At 45.9% G+C, this 27,478-nt stretch overlaps 1 protein-coding gene across 1 annotated transcript; it reads right to left on the reverse strand.

Annotated features, from left to right (window-relative positions):
- Positions 1-1,836: 1,836 nt before the first annotated feature.
- LOC103707687 lies at positions 1,837-9,856 on the reverse strand. The gene is made up of 3 exons (XM_008792276.4): positions 9,350-9,856; positions 3,304-4,945; positions 1,837-3,221 (listed from the first exon to the last, which is right to left on the reverse strand). The coding sequence occupies exons 1-3, from the start codon at positions 9,624-9,626 to the stop codon at positions 3,029-3,031; spliced, it is 2,112 nt and encodes a 703-aa protein (XP_008790498.1). The 5' UTR covers positions 9,627-9,856; the 3' UTR covers positions 1,837-3,028.
- Positions 9,857-27,478: the final 17,622 nt, after the last annotated feature.

The following is a 27,478-nucleotide window of genomic DNA, read 5'->3' on the forward strand; positions in this document are numbered from 1 at the left end:
GAGAGAAAAATTAGCGGGTTCACTCAACATCAAAGACAAAAATTCAAAAAAATTTGGAAAAGATGAGATCGAACAAAAGGAGAATTTATTTTGATAAGCTACCCAATTAAAGTTATATAGTTATTTTACTAGTTTCATTAAGTATAAAAATATTAAGGATATACAGTCAATTAAAATATTTAGGATAAAATAATGATAAAAAATGAAAACAAAAAAAGTGTTAAATCTGATAGAATTCTTATTTACATGATGTGAAAATAACTTGGTTAATTAATTTATTGAATAAGATTTTAAAGAGCAAGAACATGTCTCATGAATGAAAGTAAAAGTATAATTCTGATTTATAAGAATAAAGATGATTTTTAAAAATTATTCTAACTGTTATGGTATTTAACTGATGAGCCATGGAACTTTAGGAGAGAATGATTGAGCAGTCTAAAAGTATTAGAAAATCAATTTGATTTTATTCTATGAAAGTTATTTTTCTTCTTGGAGATTAATACAAAGTATAGAAAAATAAGATAAGATCTTATATATTTTTTATTAATCTAGAAAAAAACATATAATAGAGTCTTTGGAGAAGTCTTATAATAGATGTTAGAAAAGAAATTAGTTTCTCTTAGATATATTTTTGTAATTAAAGGCATGTATGATGGAGTGGTTATAGTAGTGTAAGAATATTGATGGTGATACAAATACGTTTCAATTATGATAGGTTTATATCAAATATTTACTTTACATCCTTACTTTTTTCTACTAATTGTGGATAAGCCTACTAGATATATTTAGGACGATATTAGTTGTACAGATTATTTTTACAAATGATACAGTTTTGATGGATAAGATTAAGAAAGAAGTCAATAGTAAGTTGGAATTATAGAAGAGTGCACTAGAATTTAAGAATTTTAGTTAAGATCCAAACAAGATAGGTGGTGCAGTTTTAGTAAAATTATATAAATATTGATAAAAGTGAAGTAAAAAATTAAAAATCATGAAGCTTCTAAGAGTGATTATTTTTAGTAGTTATGATCAATTATTCATAATGAAAAAAATTGAAGAGGACGTCATAGAATAAAAGTAGGTTTGATGAAATGAAGAATGCAACTGCAATATTGTGACCATAAGATACTTGCCAAGTGAAAGAAAAAATTTTATAGAACAGTTATACGACTAGCTATGCTTTATAATACAAAATGTTAGATAGTCAAAAAATAATGTGCACGAAATAAATGTAGCCAAAAAAAAAATGATGAGATGGATACATGGTAATATAAAAAAAAATAAAATAAACAATAAAGTCATTCCTTAAAAAAAATGGAGCCAGTATCAATTGAGGATAAATTAATAATTTAAATGGTTTGACCATGCACTGTGCAAATCGAATGATGCAGCAGTACAAACGAGTGGTTTGTGTCTGTAAATGGGATGAAGAGAGATAAAGTATACTTAAAGCAATATAGAATGAAGAAATAGGAAAGGACTTTATATCTCAAAATTATTTAAAAAATATACGGAGCAAAGTGGAGGAAACGGATGCATGTAAACAATTACAACTAGTTTGAGATTAAACTTGGTTAAATTGGCCATTTGTCAAATTTGGGCATAAATCTTACCCTTCCACGGAGGAAAGAATGCGGCAAGTAGGCGACGACAATATTCGGGTTGGAACGCAATTCAGATGCCACCTATATAATCGCTTGGCATGTCACAGCTTGATCTCATCTCGTATGTAAGGCATGGAAGGAAAAATCATTCCTCATACATATAGCCGATGCTCTTGAAAATGCATCATCAAAACTGCCTAATAAGAGGCATGGAAGAAGAAAACAAGCAGTCTTAAGCACCCATATCAAAACATAAATTGCATTCAAAGCATACGTAACATAGTCACAATACATACAAGGTACTTAATATTTGACTGATAACAGCTATGGTCATGCAATAAAGATGGAACAGTCTTTCGACAAAATTTAAGAGCTATCCATCAAAAATGCCTGAAGGCATCTTTACAGATTCTGAAGATAGAAATAGCATCCAGCATAACCAAAAGCCTCTAGTCTCTCAGTCAAATCTGCCATCAACCAGCTGCATGTCTTATCAACAAAAGAAATTCAGGCAGTTCATCCAACATGCATGCGTCGTAAAGCTGATGACTGAAATGTAGGGCCATTGACATCTATAAAGTATGCTGCAGCTGCTGAATTATCTAATGAAAACCAGCAACAAAGTAACGCGAATCCTGACACAGCAGAAGAATGCTAAGCCCAAAGTTGATCTTTCACAACCCACTTGCATTTACTACCATGATGGGGCGCCTCAGCAAATCAACCTAGATACAATAGTCTGAAAGTTTCTTACATTCAGTAAATCCAACTAACATGTAAACACAGGATGTTTTAATTCAAGAACCCATTGCAGTGAATGCTGAACAATGTGCTTCCTTTGGAGACATCCCTTCTGTTGCATCAAATGATCAACCAAAACCAAGGACAAGCCAGTCACCAACAAAGATGGTTTCAATTAATCAATGTTCTACAAATGACTATATTATGAGAACCAAAAGAAAGCAAGCACGAGGAATGATGATATCCAAAGCATTCAATAACTTTCAGCTATGCATAGATACCACTTGACATTCCACAGCCAGAAGGTTCTGGTACTCTTGTACCTTGTCCATCTCCAAATAGAACAACTTTGCTTGATATGATACAGCAACATCACCTGAGCCTGCAAACTATATGGCCTAAATACAGCCCCAGTAAACAGGAGAATTACCTTCAGGAGATCTCATGATACCCCTTTCTTTGAAAACATTCCTCCCTTCAAAGTCTTTCCACTCTAATACCACCAATTACCACTAAGGAATATAGAAGTAACCTGCTCCAAAGGTGTGACACTTCAACCATAGGATTATAGCTATCTTTGCCTCATATTTACTAAATGTAACATTCTACTGTGAGAAATTGAAAGGATCCCTACTCAAGTTTTTCCACTCTAAAGCTAGCTTCAGATCATCACCTATCCAATATCATGGATTGGTACTGGCACCGCCATCTGCATTTGTATCTGAAATTGATACATTAAAAGACAAAGGTTGCCAACCTGAAGAATGAGGTAAGATCCATTTCTTCACGGTGATCACGATATGCAAGATCTGAAGAATATCACCCAAAACAAGATGTTTCAAGCATCGATGCTTTAGCATAATTGCAGCTTGATACCTGTATACAATAGGCAAGCAGCTTTAACAAGGGGAAATACTGAATGGATCATCACAACGATCAGCTTAGTAATAATACTTACCTGCATTGTGAGGACCTCAGAGCAGAGCGTCCATTTTTTGAAGAAAGAAACTTTTGAACTGCATCCCATGTACCTCTCGGATGCTTAGCATTACCATCCATAACATTCACACATTTCCATAATGTATCATTCTTTACGATATAGAATGGCAAGCTACCACCTAACTTGTGCATCACGATAAATTGATACTGGACGGCATAGTCAAGAGCCATCTTAGCATTAAAATGTTGCATATTCATGTCCCCATAGTGAATGCAATCTGCTATATTAGCTTCTGTTGGGGCCATTTTCTCAGTTTTCAATATATGCAAGGCACGTAGAATGTTTCCCACGAGACCCTGGACCTCAATTGGTGGTGCAGCGCATCCTGGGGTACCCCAGCGTGCATTGTTGGATGCATTGCTGTTCATGACAGGTATAGGCGGAGGTATGTGCATATAGTCAGGATAGAAAGGTTGTCCTTGGTGTGGAGCATTAGGACGCTCCATTACACAAGTCATACTTGGTTCTGGGGTTTGCTGATGAGATGGAGTGTTATGGTGAACACTACTAGGATAATCTGACATATTAAGCCTATTAATATCTGGCAGATTCCCTGAAGGTCCTGAAGCATAGGGCAAACCACTTGACCAGGTTTGTGGTGAAGTAGATGGTGGGCCGCTAGTCCAGCTTGTTGGTGGATAAGAGCTGTGCTTTTGAGAATTCGGTGCAGACAAATTCCCAGATGTAATATTAGTTTGTGGAGGCAGTAAATCACTAGGTCTTAATGGCTGAGGATGATAGGTTTGATGATTGTTTGGGAAGTATTTCCCATTGTTCATGGGGAATTCAGGACATGGTGTACTGTAATCTGGTGTAGGTGCACTTGATGTGTTGGGCTTATTAGCTCTAAAGAACTCATGAGGAGCGTCCTTAACCTGAACTGTCCCAGTCTGATGAGAATACCCAGATTCAGAGGATGGCTTTTGAAGTGATGACTGTAGGAAAGAACTACTTCCTGGATGGTTCAACTGAACACCTTCCTTGACTTCAAAACTTGATGTCATGGAAGTGGAAGCTTGATTTGCCTGCTTCTTAGTCCATTTCGGAATACCATTATTGGGCGTTCCATTCATGAGACCTTCAGTTCCAGATTGATGCAGCTTATTCTCATTGCTAGATGTTTTTGGAGTGTTACTACTTGCTTGACTTGCACTCGCATTCCTTCTAACTTGCTTCCCCTTGTATCGGTTATCAGCCTTTCCATTTCCAAAATTCCTTTGATTTCCCAAGTGCGAGCTTGCAGCAGGAGGATCAATGGTCTGTGTTGTCTGCACAGCATCTGGGATATTGTTTTTTGATGCCTCCATACCCGATAAATTGTCATTCAATACGTTACTTGGGTAAGGGGACTCTGACAATGGTGGCCCTCCTGCCAGAAGATTTTTCCAGAGCCACACACTCTTTGCAGCAGCTACAAGTGCTTGGGATACATTTGGTGGCTGCGCTAGAAGAATATTATATCTCCTCATTCTTAATTGATGGAGGGCATTGGAAAAGTCACGATCACCGGAGATAAGCAAATAGTTCGCAGGAGGAGGATTATCTACTGCCCAGAATAACATGTCAACTAGAATTTTTTTATCACTTGCATCTTTGACGCCTGCATTATGTTAAGAACCCTATCAGAACAACACAAAGGAAAATTCAAAAGGAGGATGGGGCATATGACATCTTATGAAGCACTAGTAGACAGAATGCCAGAAAACTACAACAGGATCAAAGAAATATATACCAAATTTGGTTTGGAAGTTGGTAGGATTCAAAAGAATGATCCAGAAATGTATCTGATAATAATGGCTGCTATAATGCAATCAAGGGGCTGATACCAGGGGTTGAAATGGGTATAGAATAAGAAATGTATAATCAGAATTTCAAGTAATTCATGGCAATGGAACATATAGAAAGAAAAACATAAGATTTCGAGGCAAGGATTCAAGCACCATGTTGTACCAGTCCATACCAGCCATACCATACTGGTGACAAACCAGTACCCAGGATACCCCTAGGTTCCATGCCACACCAACACATGCTACAGGGTATCACTTTTGCTGTGCCAACACTTGGGGTATGCATCGGTATTGTACATACCGGCAACCAACTAGGTACCAGTACCAAAACTTTAAACCTTGATCTAAAGAATGAATTGTTTTGTTTCTTAAAATGAAACTCAACTACATGAACAAACAGTAAAAATGAGATGCAGAAATTTCTGCAACTGGGCCTGACTCACCGGGGATTGAATTGAAGTTCCTTACATCATTTATCTGTTCCAAAAAACACTAGCTTGTGCCATATAACTACAGACCATACGGAAATAGCATTCTAGGAAAACAAAGTGATTGTGAACACAATGTATTCCAAAAGTTACCCTTAATTCTTTAGCAATGTAACAAAGAAAAAGTCTCGGGGCGTTCTTCAACGAAGTCACATCAATAAAAGGACCATAAACAACAAAACTTCATGGGAGTGGATGTAAACGACAGTATGAAACATGCTTAACTAAAGAAAGCTTCCTAGATAGACTATTTATATATCTAAGGATGCCATTATGTGAAAGGAAACAAACAAATGCTCATAAATAGATGGCATGTGATCAAAATAATCCTTATTGGAACCTAGAAGTAGAAAATTGAATCATAGTTCACTGAAAGTGAGCAATCTACATGATTTCATGCGTAGTATCAATTTCCTGTTAAATGTCTCAACCACTGGTGAGATAAGCAAACAAGCTAATACTACAAAGATGAGGTCAACTGGAGGAACATAGGTATGCAATAACCAATCATTTCTTAGACAACAGAGATGGTTGATGAAAATCAACATTGTCGTTTAAATGGAGAAAGGGAAAAAGAACAAACATAACAGCCTGAATATCAGAGTTGATTTGAGCTCTACATTACATACTAAAAAACCTCAAAACTAATCCATGAGATATTTAAAGAATGATAGAACACAACTAAGGGGACTGCACTAGTTACAAAGATAAACATTCATCATGGACTTCCTGATCAATTGTAAGTTAGCTACAATTTTAAAGAGGACGGAAACATAAAGCCATTCCTGGAAAAAAAGAAGAAGAAAGAAAGAAAAATATAAGCCAGATGACCATTTGAGACAATTAGCTTATACTCTACAGAGAAAAAAAAGAGAAAAGGAGATAAGAGGAAGATATATAGGAAGCAGTTCAGATTATAGCATATTTCTGTATTGACGAAATACTGATTACGTCTTGATGTCGAAAAAATAGGTAGAGAAGATCATCCTCCTTCCAAGAGAAGTGGCATTCTTTTATAAAACTCATCCTTCTTAAGTCCATCATTGGGTAGGAAATACTATCAAACACAATATCTAGCTTCGGTCAGTCCATCCCATTTTTAACTGAACATGTCTGAGATAGATAATACCCAGCTTAGATGCAACATCTCTAACTCCAATCAATAAAGATAAGCTCCTAAAAAGGCGTGTACTACCTTACAAACACTCAATAAAATTCTTAGAACCACCAACCACAACAGTATATTGATTAAATAAAGTGTCTAGTAATAGGAAAAATTCATACACACTGAAAGCCTCTGTACCTTAAATGATCCTCTTTTGCTAGAGCCAAAATATTCAAGCAACCAAGTCTTGCTTTTTTTTGCTGAAGAATAGCAACCTTTACCTTGTGCCACCCAGTCATTCTCTAAAGGAAAGAAATTTCCTATTAAAACTTCCCTAAAATTTTTAAGTACATAATCTGCAGCATAATCATGGGAATCATCACCCATGCATCTTTCCCCCAGAAAATCCTTTGCATTTATCCGTGCATGTGACACCAAAAGTGCCTCTGGAATATAACATTTAATACTCTTCATAAAATGTAGCCAGTTTTACTTATTGCCCCTGTATCTTTATCCACCATTATCTCTACTCAACTCCTTGCAAATATCTTTCCCCAGATATTTGCTCCCTGAATCATATCTAAAACCAAGCAGATTTCAGGTACCCCAATATTTTTAGAAGTCCCCAAATTTATATTCATAAATGAACTTCATGCATAGAATTAACCACATCACATCCTTTTCACCTTTTAAAATTTTATCCTTTTACCTACTAAATTCCAATCATATCTGAATACAAGCATGAAATAACAATAATTGTAGTCCAATGAAATCTTAAAAGGAGCATATGTTAGCTACTTTCAGAATTACTATGCTCTGTCTAATTGGTGATCCAAAGGTAGACCATGGAATTCTGCTCCAACAAAGTTGGATATCTACTAGGGTTATCAAACTAGTCCAAGCCAAATAACAACAACTTGATATGAAAACACATTGTAAACTGCAATTAGCATGATGATGAAATAGAGTACATAGATAGATAGATTGTTTCATTCAACTGCAGTTAGCATGATGACAATTAGCACGATGATGAAATAGAATAAATAGATAGATATATATATATTACCAAGATACTAGCAATAAAAGGTGGAAGCCTGCTTGTCCCATGTCATCCAAACATAATGCATTACCATGGAAAATTAGCAACAATGAAATTCGAACAAAAAAAACAACTGAAACAGATTGTAGTTTCTAAGAAAACATGAAAACTACAAGAACTAAATTGGTTTTATGATCAAACTACCCTTCAAAATACATTTTAGGACAAAGTAAAATTAGCTTTAGATGATAATCATATATATATATATATATATATATATATATATATATATATATATATATATATATATACACATATACATATATATATACATACATATACATATACACACATATACATATATATATAATGTGTAGAAATAGGGATTTGCATAAACGGCATTCATGACCTTGAGTACAGCTGCGAAAGATATCTTAAAGCCATTAACTATATGTGTTTCTGAAACTTCTTTATTTGCTGAGGGATACAAGAAAAAGTATATTTTGCAAAGTTATTTCAATATTTATTTCCTTGGCCAATATCTAAAAAAGGGAAAAGGTCATTACCAACATTATTATGGTGGGTTGAACTCATTATGAGGAGCCAATTATCCACCCATCTATAAAAGCAGGAAAAGAAAAAGGGAAGTATCCAATTGTTTGATATTTATCCAATTAAAATACATATCCAAGATGTATTATTGGAGCTGGACACTAGTGTCCACGTAGCACAGGTAACAGGTCATGTCTCCTACATGCCTTTTTAACTAAACGTTTCCTAATCAACTACACAGCAGATTAACATCATGCTTCCAATAAAAATCAGTTCAAAAGAATAACGAATATGCACACACTTATCAAGCTAGAACGAAAGAGCGAAACACATTGACTAATGTAAAAAAATGAACTAATAAAAATATGCTTATAACAGAGGTCAAAGAATATGAGTACTGTAATCTAACAGCAGACCGATGTTACAGCCACTAGGACTTGTGAGGGCTCACTTGCCGATGAAAGCATGTTCACTAACATGATGCAATTCTATATTCTCCTAAGACAGGATCTAGTGTTTTAATGCATAGCACACCCACCTGCTTAACATATTGAAAAAAAAGAAGAAAGGGAGACATAATCATATCAATCATAAAACAAAAGCAATAAAGTATAGAAATCAGAGCAATTTCTCCTCAGATCAAAGCATTAAAGCCCGTCAAATCTGGAATCCAACCACCCACCCAAAAAGAGGAAAAAAACACACAGATCATAACCCAATAATATCATACAAATCAGAAAACCTTAGACTTCTTAGCAGCAATATCCACTAGCTTCTGATGTCAACTAGAGAAAAAGGGGGGAAATCGAGAGAGAATAGAGAATCAAGACCATCAGATTAAAACATTCATGACCACCCTATAACATCCAGCTGTATAATCTAATGAAGAAAGAAATAAACAAACAACCCGATCAAAACCGAAACTCGCAAAATTCGGATAGATGAAGAGACTGATCAAACAAATAGCGACCGAACAAAAGCAAAGATATACGAGAAGTTATTAGAATTAGGGTCCAAAGAATCGATCTTTTACCTGCAGGGACGTGATTGAGGGAGATCCCGGTGCTGGAGAGCGCCTGCTGGACGGTCTGCGAGATCTTGCTGGTGTCGCCGTAGGCCGAGATGGAGACGGCCCCGCGATAATCCATCGCCTCCAGCGCCAATCTGATGTTCTGGGCGATCAGATGAGGATCGCAGGCCCTCGGGACCTGGCAGTTCTCGATGTCCCACCACACCGACGTCTTCGACATTGAGTACTGCCCCTCCGCCTTCCCTCCCCCTCCTCCACCGCCTCCTCCACCGCCGCTCATCGCCTGCCCGTTCAATCACCAAGATCTCCTCAAACTAGTTTCCTCCCCGCTTCCGATCGTCGCTCCGACGACCGATCTGGTGCTTACACGGGGGCGGAGGATCTAGAGTTTTAGGGAAGGAGGCAGCGGCGGAGGCGGAGTCGGCGGCGGTGGAGAACTCCGACTGCGAGAGCGACCCCGGCCGGCGCCGCCATGGATGAAGAGGACTGAGGAGCACTCGGAGGGCAGCTTCGCTTCTATTGGGGTTGAGAGGGGCTTATATAGGCAGCGGAGTAACGCCGTTTCTAACGGGGACGTTGACGCACGGAGTCAGCAAACGGTAACGCCTATCGGTTTGTAAAGGCTGTTCGGCGTTTGAAAGGAAGACGTGGAAAGTGGGAATCGGGCGCGGCTTACTTTTGACCGATTGAATTGCTACTTTAATGCCTACATACGCCCCTGAACTTTCATGAATTTGCATAGCAATGACATTTAGTGGAGTGAGACGGTAAGATTTCTTCTCGGCGAAGCTACCAATTTTGTATACCGGTGGTCGGAAGGTGCACTTGATAATATGGAAGAGCATCTGTCTCCCATTCAGTGAGAGGGACCTCGGAGTTCTATCTCTCCTAGAGAGACGGGAGATGTTGCTTGCCTGACATGCAGCCCGGTTCCTTTTGGAGCCGCAGGAGATCTGAAATCGGACCATGGCAGCCTGCTATAGGCGTTTGGACCCCGAGGCACTGGCACGAGGGCAGAGAGTTTTCTTCCTATGGCGAGAGATTGCGAGGTACTTGTCTACCGCTTTGGTGCACACTAGATGGCTGATAGGCGATAGACGCAGTATTGATGTGGCTGGGGACTCGTGGGTAGATGCCCTCTCCTTGCGGCATTGGCCAACTATTGTCAGTGTTGAGGCTGCGGAGGGTTTGCAGGTCTGTGATCTCCTCGTCCCTGGGGGGGCTGCATGGGACAAGACTAGGTTGGTTCAGTTTTTTGGGGGGCATCTAGTGGAGAGGGTCTGATCCCTCCCGTTATTTAGGTATACAGGTCCTGATGTGCAGGTTTGGAGCACCTCTACCAGGACTAGCGTCAGGGTAGGTGACCTCTCCCGCATTCTCCGGCGGCAGTATGAGCCTGGGCCTGACTGCACCTGGATCTGGCACTTGGGACTCCACCCGAGGGTAGCCCTGTTTCTATGAAAGGTGGTTTGGGACTGTCTTCCGACGATAGCAGCTCTTAGCGAACGAGAACTGAGAATTCCTCCGATATGTGGACATTGTGGTGTGGACGAGACGGTGGACCATGCCTTGTTTCAGTGCACATGGGCTAGGGCGACTTGGCGACTGGCAGGGATCCCACAGGAGGTTTGGGGCTGGAGGGACCAGTTTTTACAGGCCATGCACCAATGCTCGGAGTCCCCATTGCTTCGCCAAAAGGCGGCCCAAGCGATTTGTACGTTCTACTAGATTTGGTTGGTTAGGAACACTCGTACCTTTGACAAATATAGTATGTCACCGAGACTTGTAGTGGAGAGTGTCCATGTGCAGGCGACGGAGCTCCGTCACATCTTACCCGTTGAAGGAACCTTGACAGCTTGAGACATATGGAGTTCCCATTTTGCTTCGGCAGCATCGTGTATGGTGTTTCTCACCTAGGAGCCCCCACCCCCGAGTTTTCTCAAGATCAACTTTGATGGGTCCATCTTGGATGGAGGTACGCGGGGGGACGCGAGTTTTGTTATTTAGGACTCGTCTGCTAGGATCATGGTTATAGGGGGCAGTCAACTCTTCGATATTTTGGTTCCGGATGCGGAGTTGAGGGCCGTTTGGGCGGGCCTTCGTCACGCCCGGTGTGTTTTACGGGCTAGTTCCATTGTCCTGGAGGGGGGACTCGGCCACGATCATCAGTTGGATCCGGAGGAGCCCGAAGGGTAATGTTGTGTCCATCCTTTGCTCCGAGATATCTGGGCAATGGTGAGGGACGGAGGAGCCTTTCAGGCCAAGCATGTTTTTCGTAAAGCTAATGGGGCTGCAAACTGGGTGGCTAGTTATGTAGCTAGTCACTTCGGTAGTATTCTATGGGCTAGAAATGGAGAGTTGCCCCTAGCATTTTGAGGTATTCTATTTTTTTATTTTATTGGGTACATCCATACTTGTCAGGTATGATGCACCCGTCTTAGCAAAAAAAAAAAAAAGAGCTATCGGTTTGTATCGGTATCGGGTTGATACATACTATATAATGATTTATCGGCTGATATTTTCTAATCTCCCTTTGTTTGTTTAACAACGAGTAATTTTGGTCGTGAAGGGAACTTTGTGGGACTAGGGCTGGATGGAAAAATAGAGGAAAAAAAAAGTGAACTTCTATGACTTTTAGTACTTGAAATCGGCGATCAACTTTGGTTTTACTATATTGTCCTCTATTTTGACATTTTGGTCACAATAAATCAGTATATATCAACCAAGATCCCAAAGAATTTTGGCTATTTGGATTTTTACTTGTTGGGGGAAAAATGAATTGCTCAAAACACGTGGATATATCTGATGGAGGGCAGCTCTCGGCCCCAAGTCGCCACACCAAATCCTTGCCTCGTGCTTCTTGTGCGCACCTCGTTAAGTTGTTGATTTGGGCCGATGCGGGTAACGCCGGTTGATATCCACTCCTTTGGATGGTCACGGATACAAGTCAAGGGGCGGGCCTACTGGTTGCAGCTTGGCCCGACCCGTAGCTTGTTGGAATTGATGGACGCACTCCTTCGGATGGTTGTGGGAATCAAGACAAGAGGCGGGTCTACTGGTTGCAGCTTGACACGTCCCTTGGCTTGAAAGAGACAATCACGCAAATTGGAAGATATAGAGGAAAGCTTAGAGGATTGTTTCAATTCCCAAAATGAAGCTTACAAACATAATCTATTGGAACTATGATGGGTTTACACTAGCCCAAATCCTTAGAGACACTCTAGGACCGAATACAATAGGGCAAAGCCCTCCCAAGCCCTTAGGCCGAAAATACAAGACTCTCAAGATGACAAAAGACTTCCATGGCTTCCCCAATCTCTCCTATTTATAGACTTCATGAGGTTGCCCAAGTGGCCAAGTGATGGGCCAACCTCATCATGACAAGTTAGAGGCTTGGCCAAGTGGCTAAGGGCCAAAGCCAAGGCTTTTGGGCAGGCTAGGCACATGGCTGGGCGGGCTGGGCATGGCACATGGCTGGCTGGGCGCATGGCAGCTGCTGGCAGGCTTCTGTGGGTGCTGCAGGGCTGCTGGCAGGGTCCTGTGGGCGCTGGGGCAGGTAGGGCATTGGGGCGCGCAGCAGGGGCACTGGCAAGGCGTTGGGGCGCGCGACTGGGGCGGCAGGGGCGCTGGCAGGGCATCAGGGTGCGCGGCAGGGCGCAGCAGGGGGCGCCGAGGAGCGGCAGGGCATGGCACGAGCGTTGAGGCGTGGCAGGGGCCTGGCGTGCGCTGTGCATGGCATGCCGCCCGGCAGGGTGCTAGCGCGCGTGGGTGGCCGCAGCAGGCCGCTGTTGGGCGCGCGCATGCGGGCGTGGTCGACCATGGGTGCACGTGGGCAGACAGGCGCCGTGCGCCCGTACGTGCGTGCGGGCGCGCGGGCGATCCTGCGGCTGGCGAGGTTCGGCCACACGAACTGCGCGCGGGCGGGTGCGGCCAGCACGCGGGTGGCCTGGGCGCGCACAGCCGCGTGCGGCGGGCATGCACGGGCGCAGCTTGGGCCGCGCATGGGTGCGCCGTGCCTTTGGCATGCTTCGCCATGTCTTCGCCGACCTTGGAGATGCTTGACCAAGCATTGGGAGCCTTGGCTTGGCCAAGGCTTGGCCAAGTGTGAAGGGGCTTGGCCTAGGCTTGGCCAAGTGTGAAAGGGCTTGGCTAAGGTCCGACCACCCCTCCAAGCAAAGTAATTGGCCCGGATCTTGAGTTTGGCCGTTGCAAGACCCTCCTTTGGCATCATCCGGGCGCGGGCTCCTCCTTGGTTGTGGGATCCGACGGTGGTGTTCATGGAAGATCCTCAACATTCCCCCTTCCTTGAAAATTATCCTTGTCCTCAAGGATATAGCATTGATATCGCCGAAAAATTTTGGCATAGTCTCCTCAAGTATCCTCGTTCCTCTCCGTTGCATGAACACTTGCCATATCTTTCTTCTTTCTTTCTCCTCCTTCAATCTCCCCCGGTGAGCTTCAAGCAACCTTCGAACCTTTGGAGGTAGCCCCTCCAACTCCTTTTCTTGCTGGTTGCCTTCATCATGTTGTTGGTCGGTCAACTTCAAGAATCTTTTTGATGCCGGCTCAACCGTGGGCAAGGGCCACTTAATCATGGCCTCAAACTTTGATTGATCATCCTCCATTTTCTTTCTCAAAGTAATGAGGGCAAAGCACTTCAACTTCGGTTGGGTGAGGGTATGTAATGCGAGCTTGATGTGGAAGTGGTGTTCATCCAAAATGGACAACACAACCTCCACATGTTCCTTGTGTTGCTCCATGGGTTGAGAAGGGACCAAAATATTATCAAAGGAAGCAAAATCTGTCAAGCAAGGCCAAGGTACCTCATTTGTTGTAGCTTGAAGGATGGACAATCTTTGTAAGGCATGCAAAGGGAGCTCGACCTCCTCCTCTTTTGAACTACTTTCGGCCTCATCATCATGTTCAAGCTCTTCCCTTTCTTCTTCTAAATTTTCAGATTTGGTGGCTTCTTCTTTGCTATCCACTTCTGTGGAGTGATTGAGTATTCCCTAATTGATTAGGGGTGGCAAAATATGACCCGATCTGCCAACCCGACCCGTGTTCGACCCACCATAAACAGGTTTGGGTTTGGTCTAAACAGGTTCGGGTCGTAAACAGGTCGACCCCTTTAACCTGTTTATTAATTAGGTCGGATACGGATTTTAGATGTCTGACCCATTTAAACCGTTTAACCCGTTTAACTATTGGGCAGGTTAAACAGGTCTAAACAGGTTAAACGGGTTAAACAGGTCTAAACAAGTTAAACGCATCTAAACAGGTTAAACGGGTCTAAATAGGTCTAAACAGATCGAGTTGGGCAGGTTAAACAGGTCTAAACAGGTTAAACGGGTCAGGTTGGGCAAACAGGTTAAACAGGTCGGATCGGGTTGGGTAAACAGGTTACCTGTTTATTAAACAGATTAAACGGGTCGAGTCACGTTACCTTTTTAATAAACAGGTCAGGTTCAGGTTGTAATTTCTGATCTGTTTAATAAACAGGTCGGATTCAGATTTATAATTTTCTGACCCGACCTGCATGTGACCCGACCCGTTTATGACCCGACCCGACCCGATTGCCACCTCTATAATTGATTTTGATGAGCTCAAAGCATTTGAGTATGTCTTATGTTGTTCTAATGAATTCAATATAGTGTTTCAGGTAAATCTTTATGAATTTCTGTCTAAGTGCCTTGAGCTTTGGTTCAGGGTATTTTGGTTAAGTATTGAACTCTATTTGAACCAAAGTCTGCATCACAAGTCGACTCTGGAACCTTGCGAGTCGACTCCGAAACACTTGAAGTTTCTGGCACAAGCTCGAGTCGACTCTGGAACTCTTCGAGTCGACTCCGACTGAGAACAAATAGAAAGACAGAACGATGGATTTTAGACCCTATTAGCGAGTCGACTCCAAAAGGTTGAGAGTCGACTCCGATGCTTGGCGAGTCGACTCCAGATGGTCCCGAGTCGACTCCAAAGGGAAGCAGACAAAAAGACAGAACGCCAATTTTTGAGATCCTGTCAGCGAGCCGACTCGCGAAGACTACGAGTCGTCTCCCATATCAGCCGAGTCGACTTCCAGAGGAAAGCAGTCTGAAAGGCAGAGAATCAGTTTCAGAGACCCTGTGAACGAGTCAACTTCAAGTGTTCCAGAGTCGACCCCCAAGTTAGCCGAGTCGACTCCATCAAGGCCCGAGTCGACTCCAAGGCAGATCAGTTCAAAAGATAGAGAATCAGTTTTTCAGCCTCTGAGAGCGAAACGTCTTCCGAAGAACTCGAGTTGCCTCTCAAGTCAGCCGAGTCGACTCCAAGTTAACTCGAGTCGACTCGATGAAGAAAATCAGAAAATGGGTTCTCTGGATTTCTGAGAACGAGCCGACCCCTAAGTGCCCGAGTCATCTCCAGCTGTTGGCGAGTCGACTCCAGTTTGGTCTGAGTCGACTCCAGGACAAGGCATGCACTTTAATTCAAATTTGAAACAGTGGCCAAGTCGTCTCCAGTAAAGCGCGAGTCGACTCCAGTAACAACCGAGTCGACTCCAGATCGCGCGAGTCGACTCCGATCCCAACGGATATATTGTCAGGATGTGCAGACGGATCAGAACGGCTCTAATCTCCTCTCTAACGGCTATTTTTCGAAGAAAATTACTTAAATAGCTAGATTGAACAGTAGTAGACAATAAAAGAGTTATTTCATTTGAGCATTAAAGGTTTTCAACCACCAAGAGCATCTCAAGAGTTAATCCGAGCAAGAGAAGGGAGAAGTGCATCCAACTCAAACCAAAAAGGGTTCCTTCGCATTCAAAGCTCTACCGATTGTTCTCCATCCTCCGACTCATTCAAGAGGAGACTCAGAAATTGAGAAGCCCCACTTCCTCATCTCAAATCCATTTGAGGGTTTCTAACTCAATCTTGTTTATATTGTTTAATATTTGCTTTTCAGAAGCTCTACTTGTGAACTTTAAACTCTTTCCTTTTGTACTTGATTCAATCAGAAGATTGAATCAAGGGTTGTAAGGTTTGTTGGTAAGCCAAAGTTAAAACCAACGGTGTAAGATTGTGGTTGATGAACCGAAAAAAACCAACTGGGTTTGATTGTCACCCCGGAAAAACAATCGTTTGGTTCTAGTCGGTGAGCCTGTCAAAATCGATCGAGTTCGTTGTGATCTCGCGAAAATAATAAGTTTGGTTGTCAGCTTGCAAAACAACCGACTGTAATCCTAGGGATTATAGTGAACTCCCAAGTGCGGTTTGGGGAGTGGACGTAGGAGCAAGTGTTGGCTCCGAACCACTATAAACCTCTCTATGTTTGTATTATTCTTTGTCTCTTTCTCTCTCTTCATTCATTGCATCTAGTGATATAACTAATCTACTTGCAATAGATTTAGTTAATCACTCACTTTATTTTTGATTGGTCAATAATTACTTAAAACCCAATTCACCCCCCCTCTTAGGTTGTCTCCTTGGGCAACAACTTCTAAGAGAGATGCTTGCTCGGTCTTGTATTGGTGCTCGGTGCTCCACTCGTCCTCATGCTTGGAGCATAGCTCCCTTTTCTCAATGACTTGTGGCTCTTCTTTAGGCAAGCTCTTGACTTCCTCGGGTTGGTCCTCATTGCCATTTTCAACCACCTCATTGTCTTTGCAAGGAGCTTTCAGTTGCAAGGAAGAAGATGCATAGTTGCTGAAATTTTGCTTGGTGCATGTTTGCACATTCTCCTCTCGCTTAGTCTTGGCCATATGCTCATGGTGGTTGATTACCGGTGAGGGTCCCCATTGAGACACGAATTCCCTCACAAATGTGTTCCAACCAAGCCTTCTCCCATCTTTGTCGTAAATATTCCGGATTCATCTCTACCACCAACTTGCCTTTCCCTCAAGGTGGGAGCTAGTGAGGGAGACCCGTCGGCTCTTGGAACCTCATAGACCTTAAAGTATAGCACCACTTCATCTAGCCATCCATATAGGTGGTCACCTCCAAATTGGAGAAAGTCGATCTTGGGCCTCCTTAGCCCTCTTTCATGTAGCCGAGGACTTCTCCCATACTTATCTTCTTGGACTTCCTCCCACCGACCTCTCCTATGCTCTCTTTTTTCTTCTTCTTTTCTCCACCAACTCTCTTTCTTCTCTTCTCCTCTTTTCTTCTCTTCTTCTTTCTTCTTGCTCCCTTCTTCTCTCTTCTTTTCTTCTCTTCTTCTTTCTTCTTGCCCCTTCTTCTCTCTTCTTTTCTTCTTTCCTCTTCTTTTCTTCTTTCTTCCCTCATTCTCATGGCCTCATTTTTCCTTTCTCTTTCTTCTATATCCCTTAGATCCTCTCTAACCTTAGATATGGTTTCCATTGCCCTCTTCAAATAGGCCGAACTCTCCTTCATGGCTTCTACCATGTTTTAACCCAACTCTTCCACTCAAAACCTCCTTTGGCCGTCACCCAAGGGATGAACCGACCCATCTTATTATATAGATTTTGAAAGATACACCACTCAATCTTCTCCAATTATAACAAGGGTTTACAAATTAGAAATCTCTCACCCCCGAGAGAGACATCTTGATACTCTATTTGCTCCCTATCCGGTGGAGTTGGAAAAGGGCACGAGGTACTACCACTAGCCTCCCTCTTGTGCCGTTCCTAATATATCCTACACCGAATAGTTAGGTCAAATAGTGCCGGGTACTACCATTAGCCTCCCCGTTGGCACCATCCCTATGATGAGCAATATAGAGGAATCAATCCGTTCCCTTCACAAGAAAAGTGCTCTCACCTTTTTTTCAAATAAGAAAGATAAATGCAGAAATTTGAGCACTACTTGCATGCAAAATAACTTCTAATATACCCCCTCTCAAATGCAACAAGTAATATGAAGGTAGTAAGAAGTAAATTTCACTTCTAGGCATGCAATGAAAAGTAAAGCACCTAAACACAACCCAATATATAATCTGAATTTCTCTTGGGGTTGTAGGCATTACCTCTTAGAAAGAGAGATCTTCGACGGAGCTTCTCTAGGAACCTCTCCCAACGAAATTTCTCAATGAAAGCACCATTGATGGAGGGCGGCTCTCGGCCCCAAGTCGCCACACCAAATTCTTGCCTCGTGCTTCTTGTGCGCACCTCATTAAGTTGTTGATTTGGGCCGATACAGGTAACACCGGTTGATATCCATCCACTCCTTTGGATGGTCACGAATACAAGTCAAGGGGCGGGCCTACTAGCTGCAGCTTGGCCCGGCCCTTAGCTTGTTGGAATTGATGGACGCACTCCTTCAGATAGTCGTGGGAATCAAGAAAAGGAGCGAGTCTACTGGTTGCAGCTTGACCCGTTCCTTGGCTTAAAAGAGACAATCACACAAGTTGGAAGATGTAGGGGAAAGCTTAGAGGATTGTTTCAATTCCCAAATTGAAGCTTACAAGCATAATCTAGTGGAACTATGATTGGTTCATCGTAGCCCAAGTCCTTAGAGACACTCTAAGACTGAATACAATAGGGCAAAACCCTCCCAAGCCCATAGGCCAAAAATACAAGACTCTCAAGATGACAAAAGACTTCCATGGCTTCCCCAATCTCTCCTATTTATAGACTTCATGAGGTTGCCCAAGTGGCCAAGTGATGGGCCAACCTCATCATGACAAGCTAGAGGCATGGCCAAGTGGCTAAGGGCCAAGGCCAAGGCTTTTGGGTAGGCTAGGCACATGGCTGGGCGGGCTGGGCATGGCACATGGCTAGCTGGGCGCATGGCAGCTGCTGGCAGGCTTTTGTGGGCGTTGCAGGGCTACTGGCAGGGTCCTGTGGGCCCTGGGGCAGGCAGGGCATGCGGTAGGGGCGTGGCAGGGCGCTAGGGCGCGCGGTAGGGGTGCTGGTAGGGCGCCAAGGCGCGGCACGGGCGCCAAGGCGCGGCACGGGCGCCGAGGTGCGGCGGGGCTGGCAGGGGCCTGGTGCACGCCGCGCGTGGCAGGCCGCCCCGTAGGGCGCTGGCACGCGTGGGCAGCCTCTGTCGGGCACACGCATGTGGGTGCGGTTGGCCGCGGGTGTGCGTGGGCCGACAGGCGCCGCACGGCCATACGCGCGTGCGGGCGCACGGTCGGGCATGCGGGCGGTCGCGCGCGGTCCTGCGGATGGCGAGGTTTGGGCGGCCGAACCTCGCCCGATAGTGGGTGCGCGCTTGCGGGCGCGCGCGGGGCGCGGCCAGCATGCTCGTGGCCTGGGCGCGCGCGGGCGCGCACGACCGCGGCTTGGGCGCGCACGACCGCGGCTTGGGCGCGCACGGGCACGTGCGGCGGGCATGCACGGGCGCGGCTTGGGCCGCGCATGGGTGCGCCGTGCCTTTGGCATGCTTGGCCATGTCTTGGTTGATCTTGGAGATGCTTGGCCAATTATTGGGAGCCTTGGCTTGGCCAAGGCTTGGCCAAGTGTGAATGGGCTTGGCCTAGGCTTGGCCAAGTGTGAAGGGGCTTGGCTAAGGTCCGGCCACCCCTCCAAGCAGAGTAATTGGCCTGGATCTTGAGTTTGGCCATTGCACGACCCCCCTTTGGCATCATCTGGGCGCGGGCTCCTCCTTGGTTGTGAGATCCGATGGTGGTGTTCATGGAAGGTCCTCAACAATGTCGCCGGCACGTGATGACGAGCGCGACGGCGACAACCCTCAAGGCGTCTGACCTCAAAGCGCCCGACCTCGAGACGCCCAACCTCAGCACGCCCGATCTCAGAGCTCGCAGCCTTGCAGTCTTATCTCGGTTAAGCTGAGCTCGATCGACCTCAAGCCCAAAGGAGACCCAGTCAAAGGACGAAGCAGACCCCTCCACTCCACCGAAAATCAAGTTCCTCTCCTCCTCATCCGGGGTCCAATTCCGCGATCTTCGCCTCAACGACTGCCAACAATTAAATGTGCACGATCTCAACAAACCACCAGCCAGCCCAAAATCTCGGGCCGTCTACGGTAACTCATTAATTCACATGATCACGTCCAATCACTACGGTAACCTATTAATTCGTACGATCACGTCCAATCACTACGGTAACTCATTAATCCGCACAGTCACGTCCAGTCACAGGTAACACTTGTACCCCTCTTATAAAAAGGAGACTCTTTCTTCTGAAGAAAGAGGATCTTTTCTCACGCAATCTCTTTTCTCTACAAAAAAAATCCCTCTGACTTAAGCATCGGAGGGCCGACGCCGGAACTCCCGGCCACCAGCTTCTTGCAGATCCCCCAAAGAACGTAGCCTGCCGTCGCATCCCCTGCCGGAGCTCCTTCTTGATTCGTGGTCACCCCCGGGTCCAATTTCCAACAATAGTTGGCGCTAGAGGAAGGGCCCGAGTCGTGATCATGAAGCTAAGAAGTAAAGGTACCTTTATTACCCCTCGGAATCGCGCATCAAGTCCTAGCCACTCAGTCCAGAACCCACTACCAAGGCCTCCGGCGGATCAAGTTCCTTAGGTCCAACCAGAGCAATTCAATACCCTGGTGCAGCAAGTCCAAGCCCTGGCAGCAGCAGTCCAAGGTCTGCAATGTGTGGAGGCCCCTCCTATGCCGCCTCCGCAGGTTCAGGTCCAATCGGTGCTCCCTCCAGATGGATCGGTGTCCCAAGGCCGAGATCCTTATGACTCCTCGAGGGTCAACAATGGAGAACGACGTTGTCACCAGGGTTCAACCCGAGCGTCTCCCCGGAGGGAGCCGCTAGGGAATAACTAGGACAAAAGACCATAGCTTTCGAAGGCCAAGTCGGACCCGGGTCAATCAGTACCGGAACAGACCACCTGGCAATCCTCCAAGGTGGAAAACTCGACAAGAAGGTCGAGAAACTCGAGCGGCAGATCGAGGCGCTCTACGACCAGAAGACAAGGCGTGAGGGTGACTTTGAGTTCACCACCAAGTCACCTTTCTCTCGCCAGATCGAGGATGAACCGATCCTACCGAGGTTCAAAATGCCTCAAATAGAGCCCTACAACGGGATCACCGACCCTCTGGACCACTTGGAGAGCTACCAAGCCCTTATGGCATTGCAGGGGTCCACAGAAGCCGTGCTTTGCAAGGCTTTCCTTGCAACCCTCTGAGGAACGGCTCGGCTGTGGTTCTCCGGTCTAAAGCCGAGCACTGTGTCCTCCTTCGAGCAGCTTGGCAGATAGTTTGTTGCCAACTTTGCTGTAAGCCGGTGCGAGCGGCGAACGTCAGATTCTCTCCTCGACATCAAGCAAAAGGAAGGAGAGTCCCTCAAAGACTACATCGACCGTTTCACTGCCGCAACCTGGGAGGTCCGCGAGCTCGATCAGTCGATCGCCATGTCCGCGCTGAAGATAGGAGCTCGGTTCTATAGGTTCCTCTTCTCCATCGAGAAGAATTTTTCTGCCGACTTCACCGAGATGCTGGTCCGAGCTCGAAAATATGCAAAGGCCGAGGAGGCCATCGCCTCCAGGCGGGGAGCGGCCGAGCAGGCCTTAAAAGGGAAGAAAAGGTACCGCGAGGAGCGCGGCCGTCCGAGAAGTCGATCTCCTCGTCGAGAGAAGAATCTACCTCGTTTGAGGAGTCCACCTCAACAGCGGGCGCAGCCTCGACCGAGATCCCCACCTCGACCACAAATGCCCCCGAGAAGGTACGGAAACTACACTCCTCTCAATGCACCCCGAGCAGAGATCCTCATGGAGATAGATGGTCGAGACTATTTCCGACCTCCACCCCCGATGCGGGAGTCAGAATTCCGACAGCACTCCAGAAAGTACTGCCACTTCCACCGAGACCACGACCACGATACAGAGAAGTGCTTCCGACTTCGAGACGAGATCGAGGTACTCATTCGCCGTGGGGTGCTCAACTGGTTCGTACAGAACCGGCATGATTAAAGGAGGCCGGTAGAGAATGCTGCGCTGCCCGAAGACCAAAACGACAACAGGCCCATCGCTGGTACCATCAACACCATAGAGAGAGGCCCGACCGAAGGGAGCTCAGCTGAAGAACTGACCGAGAGGAGAGTCCCTCCAAAGCGTCAACGCACCTCTGAAGACATCTCGTTCTCGGACGAGGACCTAAAAGGAGTTGAAACTCCTCATGATGACGCTGTGGTCATCTCCATGGTTATGAATAAATTTGATGTAAAGCGTATTTTGGTTGATAATGGAAGCTCGGCAAATATTTTATATTATGATGCTTTCCAAAGCATGGGAATGACAGAGGGCCAGCTTCGGAGAATGAATGCTCCGCTGGTCGGGTTCATCGAAAACTCAGTCCCGGTTGAAGGTGTGATCAGCCTACTTGTCACAGTCGGGCTCGCCCTGCGGGAGAGCACCGTAAGGACGGACTTCCTTGTGGTCCACCTGCCTTCGGTCTACAACGCCATCATTGGGCGACCAGGACTCAATGCCCTCCGAGCCATAATCTCGACATGCCATCTACTCGTGCGGTTCCCTACCGAACAAGGAGTAGGCGAGGTTCGTGGAGACCAGGCAACAGCCAAACAATGCTACATGGCGACCCTCAAAGCAAAGCAACCGGACAAAATACCAAGCCGAGTAGAACAATCAACCGATGCGTCAGCCCAAGCTTTGGACCAGGCGCTGCCCATTGAAACCTTGGAGCTACGGGACGAGCCCAGGTGGGAACGGGCAGAACCTGGTGAGCTCCTCATCCAAATCCTCTTGAGAAGAGACTGCCAGAGCTAACCGTGCAGATTGGCTCCGGCCTGAACCCTCGCGAGCGGGATCGTTTGATTGAGTTCCTCCAGTCCAACATGGATGTCTTCACCTGGTCGCCTACGGATATGCCGAAAATAGATTCCGAGATCATGGTCCACCGACTCCAGGTAAAACCGACCTACAAGCCTATAAGGCAGAAGAAATGGAGCTCTGCATCGGAACGATAGCGAGCAACGGCCGAGGAGGTCGACAAGCTCCTCGAGGCCGGCTTCATCCGAGAGGTCTCCTACCCAGATTGGCTCGCCAACATAGTCCTCGTGAAGAAAGCTAATGGAAAATGGCGCTTGTGCATGGACTACACCGACCTGAATAAGGCCTATTTAAAGGACAATTTTTTTCTCCCCAAGATCGACCAGCTCATCGATTCTACCTTGGGACACTAGCTACTGATCTTCATGGACACCTTCTTGGGGTACAATCAGATCCAAATGGCACCCGAGAATGAAGAGAAGACAACCTTCATCACAAACAAGGGCCTCTACTGCTATAAAGTAATGTCGTTTAGGCTAAAAAATGCTGGAGCAACATATCAAAGGCTGGTCAGCCAGATCTTTAAAAATCAGATAGGCCGAAATATGGAGGTCTATGTAGACGATATGCTGCGGAAGAGCCAGACAGCAGAGCATCACATCACCGATCTCGATGAAGCATTCTCCACTCTCAAAAAGTACCAGATGAAGCTTAACCCCACCAAATGCGCCTTTAGGGTTACCTCGGGCAAGTTCCTCGGCTTCGTGGTAACCCAGCGCAGGATCGAAGCGAACCTCGAGAAGATCCGAGCACTGCAGAAGATGGTGCCACCAAAAACGGTCAAGAAGGTACAACGGCTCATTGAGTGAGTCGCGGCTGTAGGAAGATTTGTTTCCAAGTCGGCCGAACGGTATCTCCCGTTCTTCAAGATCCTCGAGCGGTCGAAGGACTTCTTATGGTCAGAAGAGTGTCAGCAAGCCTTTGAAGAGTTCAGATGCCATCTTGCCTCCCTCCCACTACTCACAAAGCCTCAGCAAGGCGAGCTCCTTTATCTATACCTAGCCGTCTCTCCGGTGGCGGTAAGCTTGGTCTTGGTCTGAGAAGAAGGCAGGTCTTAAAGATCGGTATACTACACCAGCCGAGTCCTGAGGGACGCTGAGACCCGGTACCTCATCCCGAAGGCTCCGACCTTACTTTCAGGCCCACACTGTAGCCATACTGACCGACCAGCTTATAAAGCAAGTCCTGCAATAGTCGGATCGTGCGAGAAGGATCGCAAAGTAGGGGGTCGAGCTCGAAAAATTCGACCTCGAGCATCGCCCGAGGCTAGCAGTCAAGGCCCAAGTGCTCGCTGACTTTGTAGTGGAATGCACCTTACCAGATGATCCCGAGCCCGAGCTCACACCAAGAAAGGAGACCCCAAGGAAACCATGGGTTTATACATATGAACGGCTCCTCAACCTCGGGGGGTAGCGGCGTAGGCCTTATCCTCACTAGCCCGGATGCGGTGGTCGCTGAGCAGGCCCTACGTTTCGAGTTTCCTGCCTCAACAATGAAGCGAAGTACGAGGCACTCATCGCCGGGCTGAGGTTGACGAAGGAGCTCAAGGTTGAAAGCCTAAAGGTCTTCAGTGACTCCCAACAGATCGTGAGCCAGATTTTGGGAGACTTCAAAGCGAGGAAACCGTCGATGCAAAAGTACCTCCAAAAGGTGCGAGATATCACTTCCACACTGAGCTCCTTCGACATTCAGCACATTCCTAGAGCGGAGAACGCAAGGGCGGACTAGCTATCAAAGCTGGCAACTTTCTGCATGAGCGAGCTCCCGAAGACCACAACGCTCGAGTATCTCCAAGCACCCAGCACCGAGGAGCCTGAACCAGTTCTATGCATCGAAACTGAACCAAGTTGGATGGACGCGTTCGTCAACTACCTGCATAGCGAAATCCTCCCCGATGACGAGCTCGAAGCCCGCCGAATCAAGCGTCAGGCTTTCCGATACCTCTTGTATGAAGGCAAGCTCTACCGCAGGTCATTCACTTCTTTTCTCCTTAGATGCCTCCGCCCCTCAGAGGCGGATTATGCTATGCGAGAGGTTAATGAAGGGATTTGCGGAAACCACCTAGAGGGCCGGGCCCTGGCCCACAAGATTTTATGCCAAGGATATTATTGGCCCACGCTCCAAAAAGACACTGTAGACTTCATCCAAATGTGCGATCGATGTCAGCGAAACGCCAACATTCAGTGCCGACCCTCAGTCCCACTGACCTCAATCAGCGCCTCCTAGCCATTTGCCCAATGGGGGATCGACATCTTGGGTCCATTTTTCTAGGCCACAGGAAAGAGAAAGTTCCTCATTGTCTCCATCGACTACTTCACTAAGTGGGTTGAAGCTGAATCGGTGGTCCAAATCTTCGAGCCGAAAATGCGGGATTTCGTGTGGAAATCAGTAATCTGCAGGTTTGGGCTCCTCCTTGTTCTCATATCCGACAACGGCCGCCAGTTCGATAACGCCCGCTTCAGAAAGTTCTGCTCCAAGCTCAGCATCAACCATCGCTTCACCTCAGTCGCCCATCCACAGACAAATGGAGAAATCGAGGTAACAAATCGCAACATCCTTCGGAGACTCAAAGCCAAACTTGACTGATGCAAAGAGCAATGGGTTGAAGATCTTTACAATGTCCTTTGGGCCTATAGAACTACATTCCGAGTCTCCACCGGCAAAACCCCTTCAACCTGGCTTACGGAACAGAGGCGATCATCCTCTTAGAAATCGGGCTCCTGTCACTAAGGGTGGAGAACTATGATGCAGCCTCCAACTCATCCCAGCTCAAAAGTAACTTGGATCTCCTCGAGGAAACAAGGGAGACCGCTCGAATCCGCATGGCAAGATATCAACAGAAAGCGGCGCAGTATTACAACTCCAGGATAAAGGTCAAGCTCTTCAAGGTGGGAGATCTCATCCTAAGAAAAGCTGAAGCTTCTCAACCTACCAATCAAGGGAAGCTCGCCCCAAACTGGGAAGGACCATATCGAGTCGCTCGAGTCCAGCGGCCTGGAGCGTACAAGTTGGAGTTCCTTAAAGAGACCCCCATTTTTCGAAGCTGGCACTTCGAAAACCTCTGAATGTATAATCAGTAAAGCCCCCCCAGGAGTCTCCAATGTTTAAGGACACAACCAATAAAGTGTTTCTCAAGGTTTTCTCTTGATTATTCAGCATTTTTTCTAATGATCTACTTGTGAACTATAGGATGCCTCGACCAAGTTCGGGATGCTCCGCAGCACCAGCCTCGAGCTCGATCTCCCTCAACCTCAAGTCTCGCCAAACGAAGGCCCGACCAAGTTCGGATACCCGACCAAGTTTGGATTTCCGACCAATTTCGGATGCCTTGACCAAGCTCGAGATACCCCGACCAAGTTCGGGATGCTCCGCAGCTCCAACCTCGAGCTCGATCTCCCTCAAACTTAAGTCTCACCAAACGGATGCCCGACCAAGTTCGGGATGCTCCGCAGCGCCAACCTCGAGCTCGATCTCCCTCAACCTTAAGTCTCCTAACAGAGGGACGAGGGCTCTCTCTCTCCACTTCACCACCGGATACTGTATGGAAAAAAACTAAAGATTTCTTATCCCGAACTTAGGAATAAACCAGTATCCGGGCAATTGTCCGAATACTTCTCCTGTTGTTCTGTTTCCTTTCCTCCCTTTCCTTAAAGCTGAAAATCCGGGAAACCGGATTTCAGAGTATAGGAAGATTCCCCCTGAGGGGGACGAGGCCGTAGGCCGAAGGGGGGTAAGAATCTCCTATAAAAGATAGGAAGGGGAGGGGGTTCGGGGGAGGGGAAACCTTCCCTTCCCCAGAAATCTTTAAAGTTTCCCGAACCTAAGTTTGCGAGGTTCGGGTTCCATACAGTGTTTTGTTGTATCCGTATGGAGCCAGTATCGGTCGATCGCGTTGGGACACCACCCCGTTGGGTCATCGATTTGGTGGGAGTAGTTCTACTTCTCTTTTCCTACGGCACAGCTTTTGGCCTACCGAATTTTACCTAACCCAACATATATCTGCCTTCTTGTATGTATCAATTCAAGATCTCTAAACCTTGTTGATTCACTTTGATATGTTTGGTTAAATGAATGTAGGAGGAAATGGTTTAGAGATATCCAGTCAGTAAATCCTGAGACTAGTTTTACTTCAGACTTTCCCGGCTAGTCTAGGGCCCTAGACCTGGTGAGGGCATTTTTTTCATTCACATATTACAAATAGATCCTTTTTTCTATTAATATCCGGATTTTTTTTCTTTTTTGCTCTTTCCGATATTTGTATTTTACGTACCGCAGTAATTAGGAATAGAGAATTTCTGCGCTTTACACGGCATAAGAACGGGGTGTCAAGCGTGAGTTCTCTTCATAGGGGCTCTTCTTCTTTGCAACCAAGGGTAACTCTTATTCTTGGCCTTCCTCGCAGAATGACCAACGGAACCAAAAAAATCGAC

Source organism: Phoenix dactylifera, unplaced genomic scaffold (assembly GCF_009389715.1).
Source record: "Phoenix dactylifera cultivar Barhee BC4 unplaced genomic scaffold, palm_55x_up_171113_PBpolish2nd_filt_p 000502F, whole genome shotgun sequence".
Taxonomy (NCBI): domain Eukaryota; kingdom Viridiplantae; phylum Streptophyta; class Magnoliopsida; order Arecales; family Arecaceae; genus Phoenix; species Phoenix dactylifera.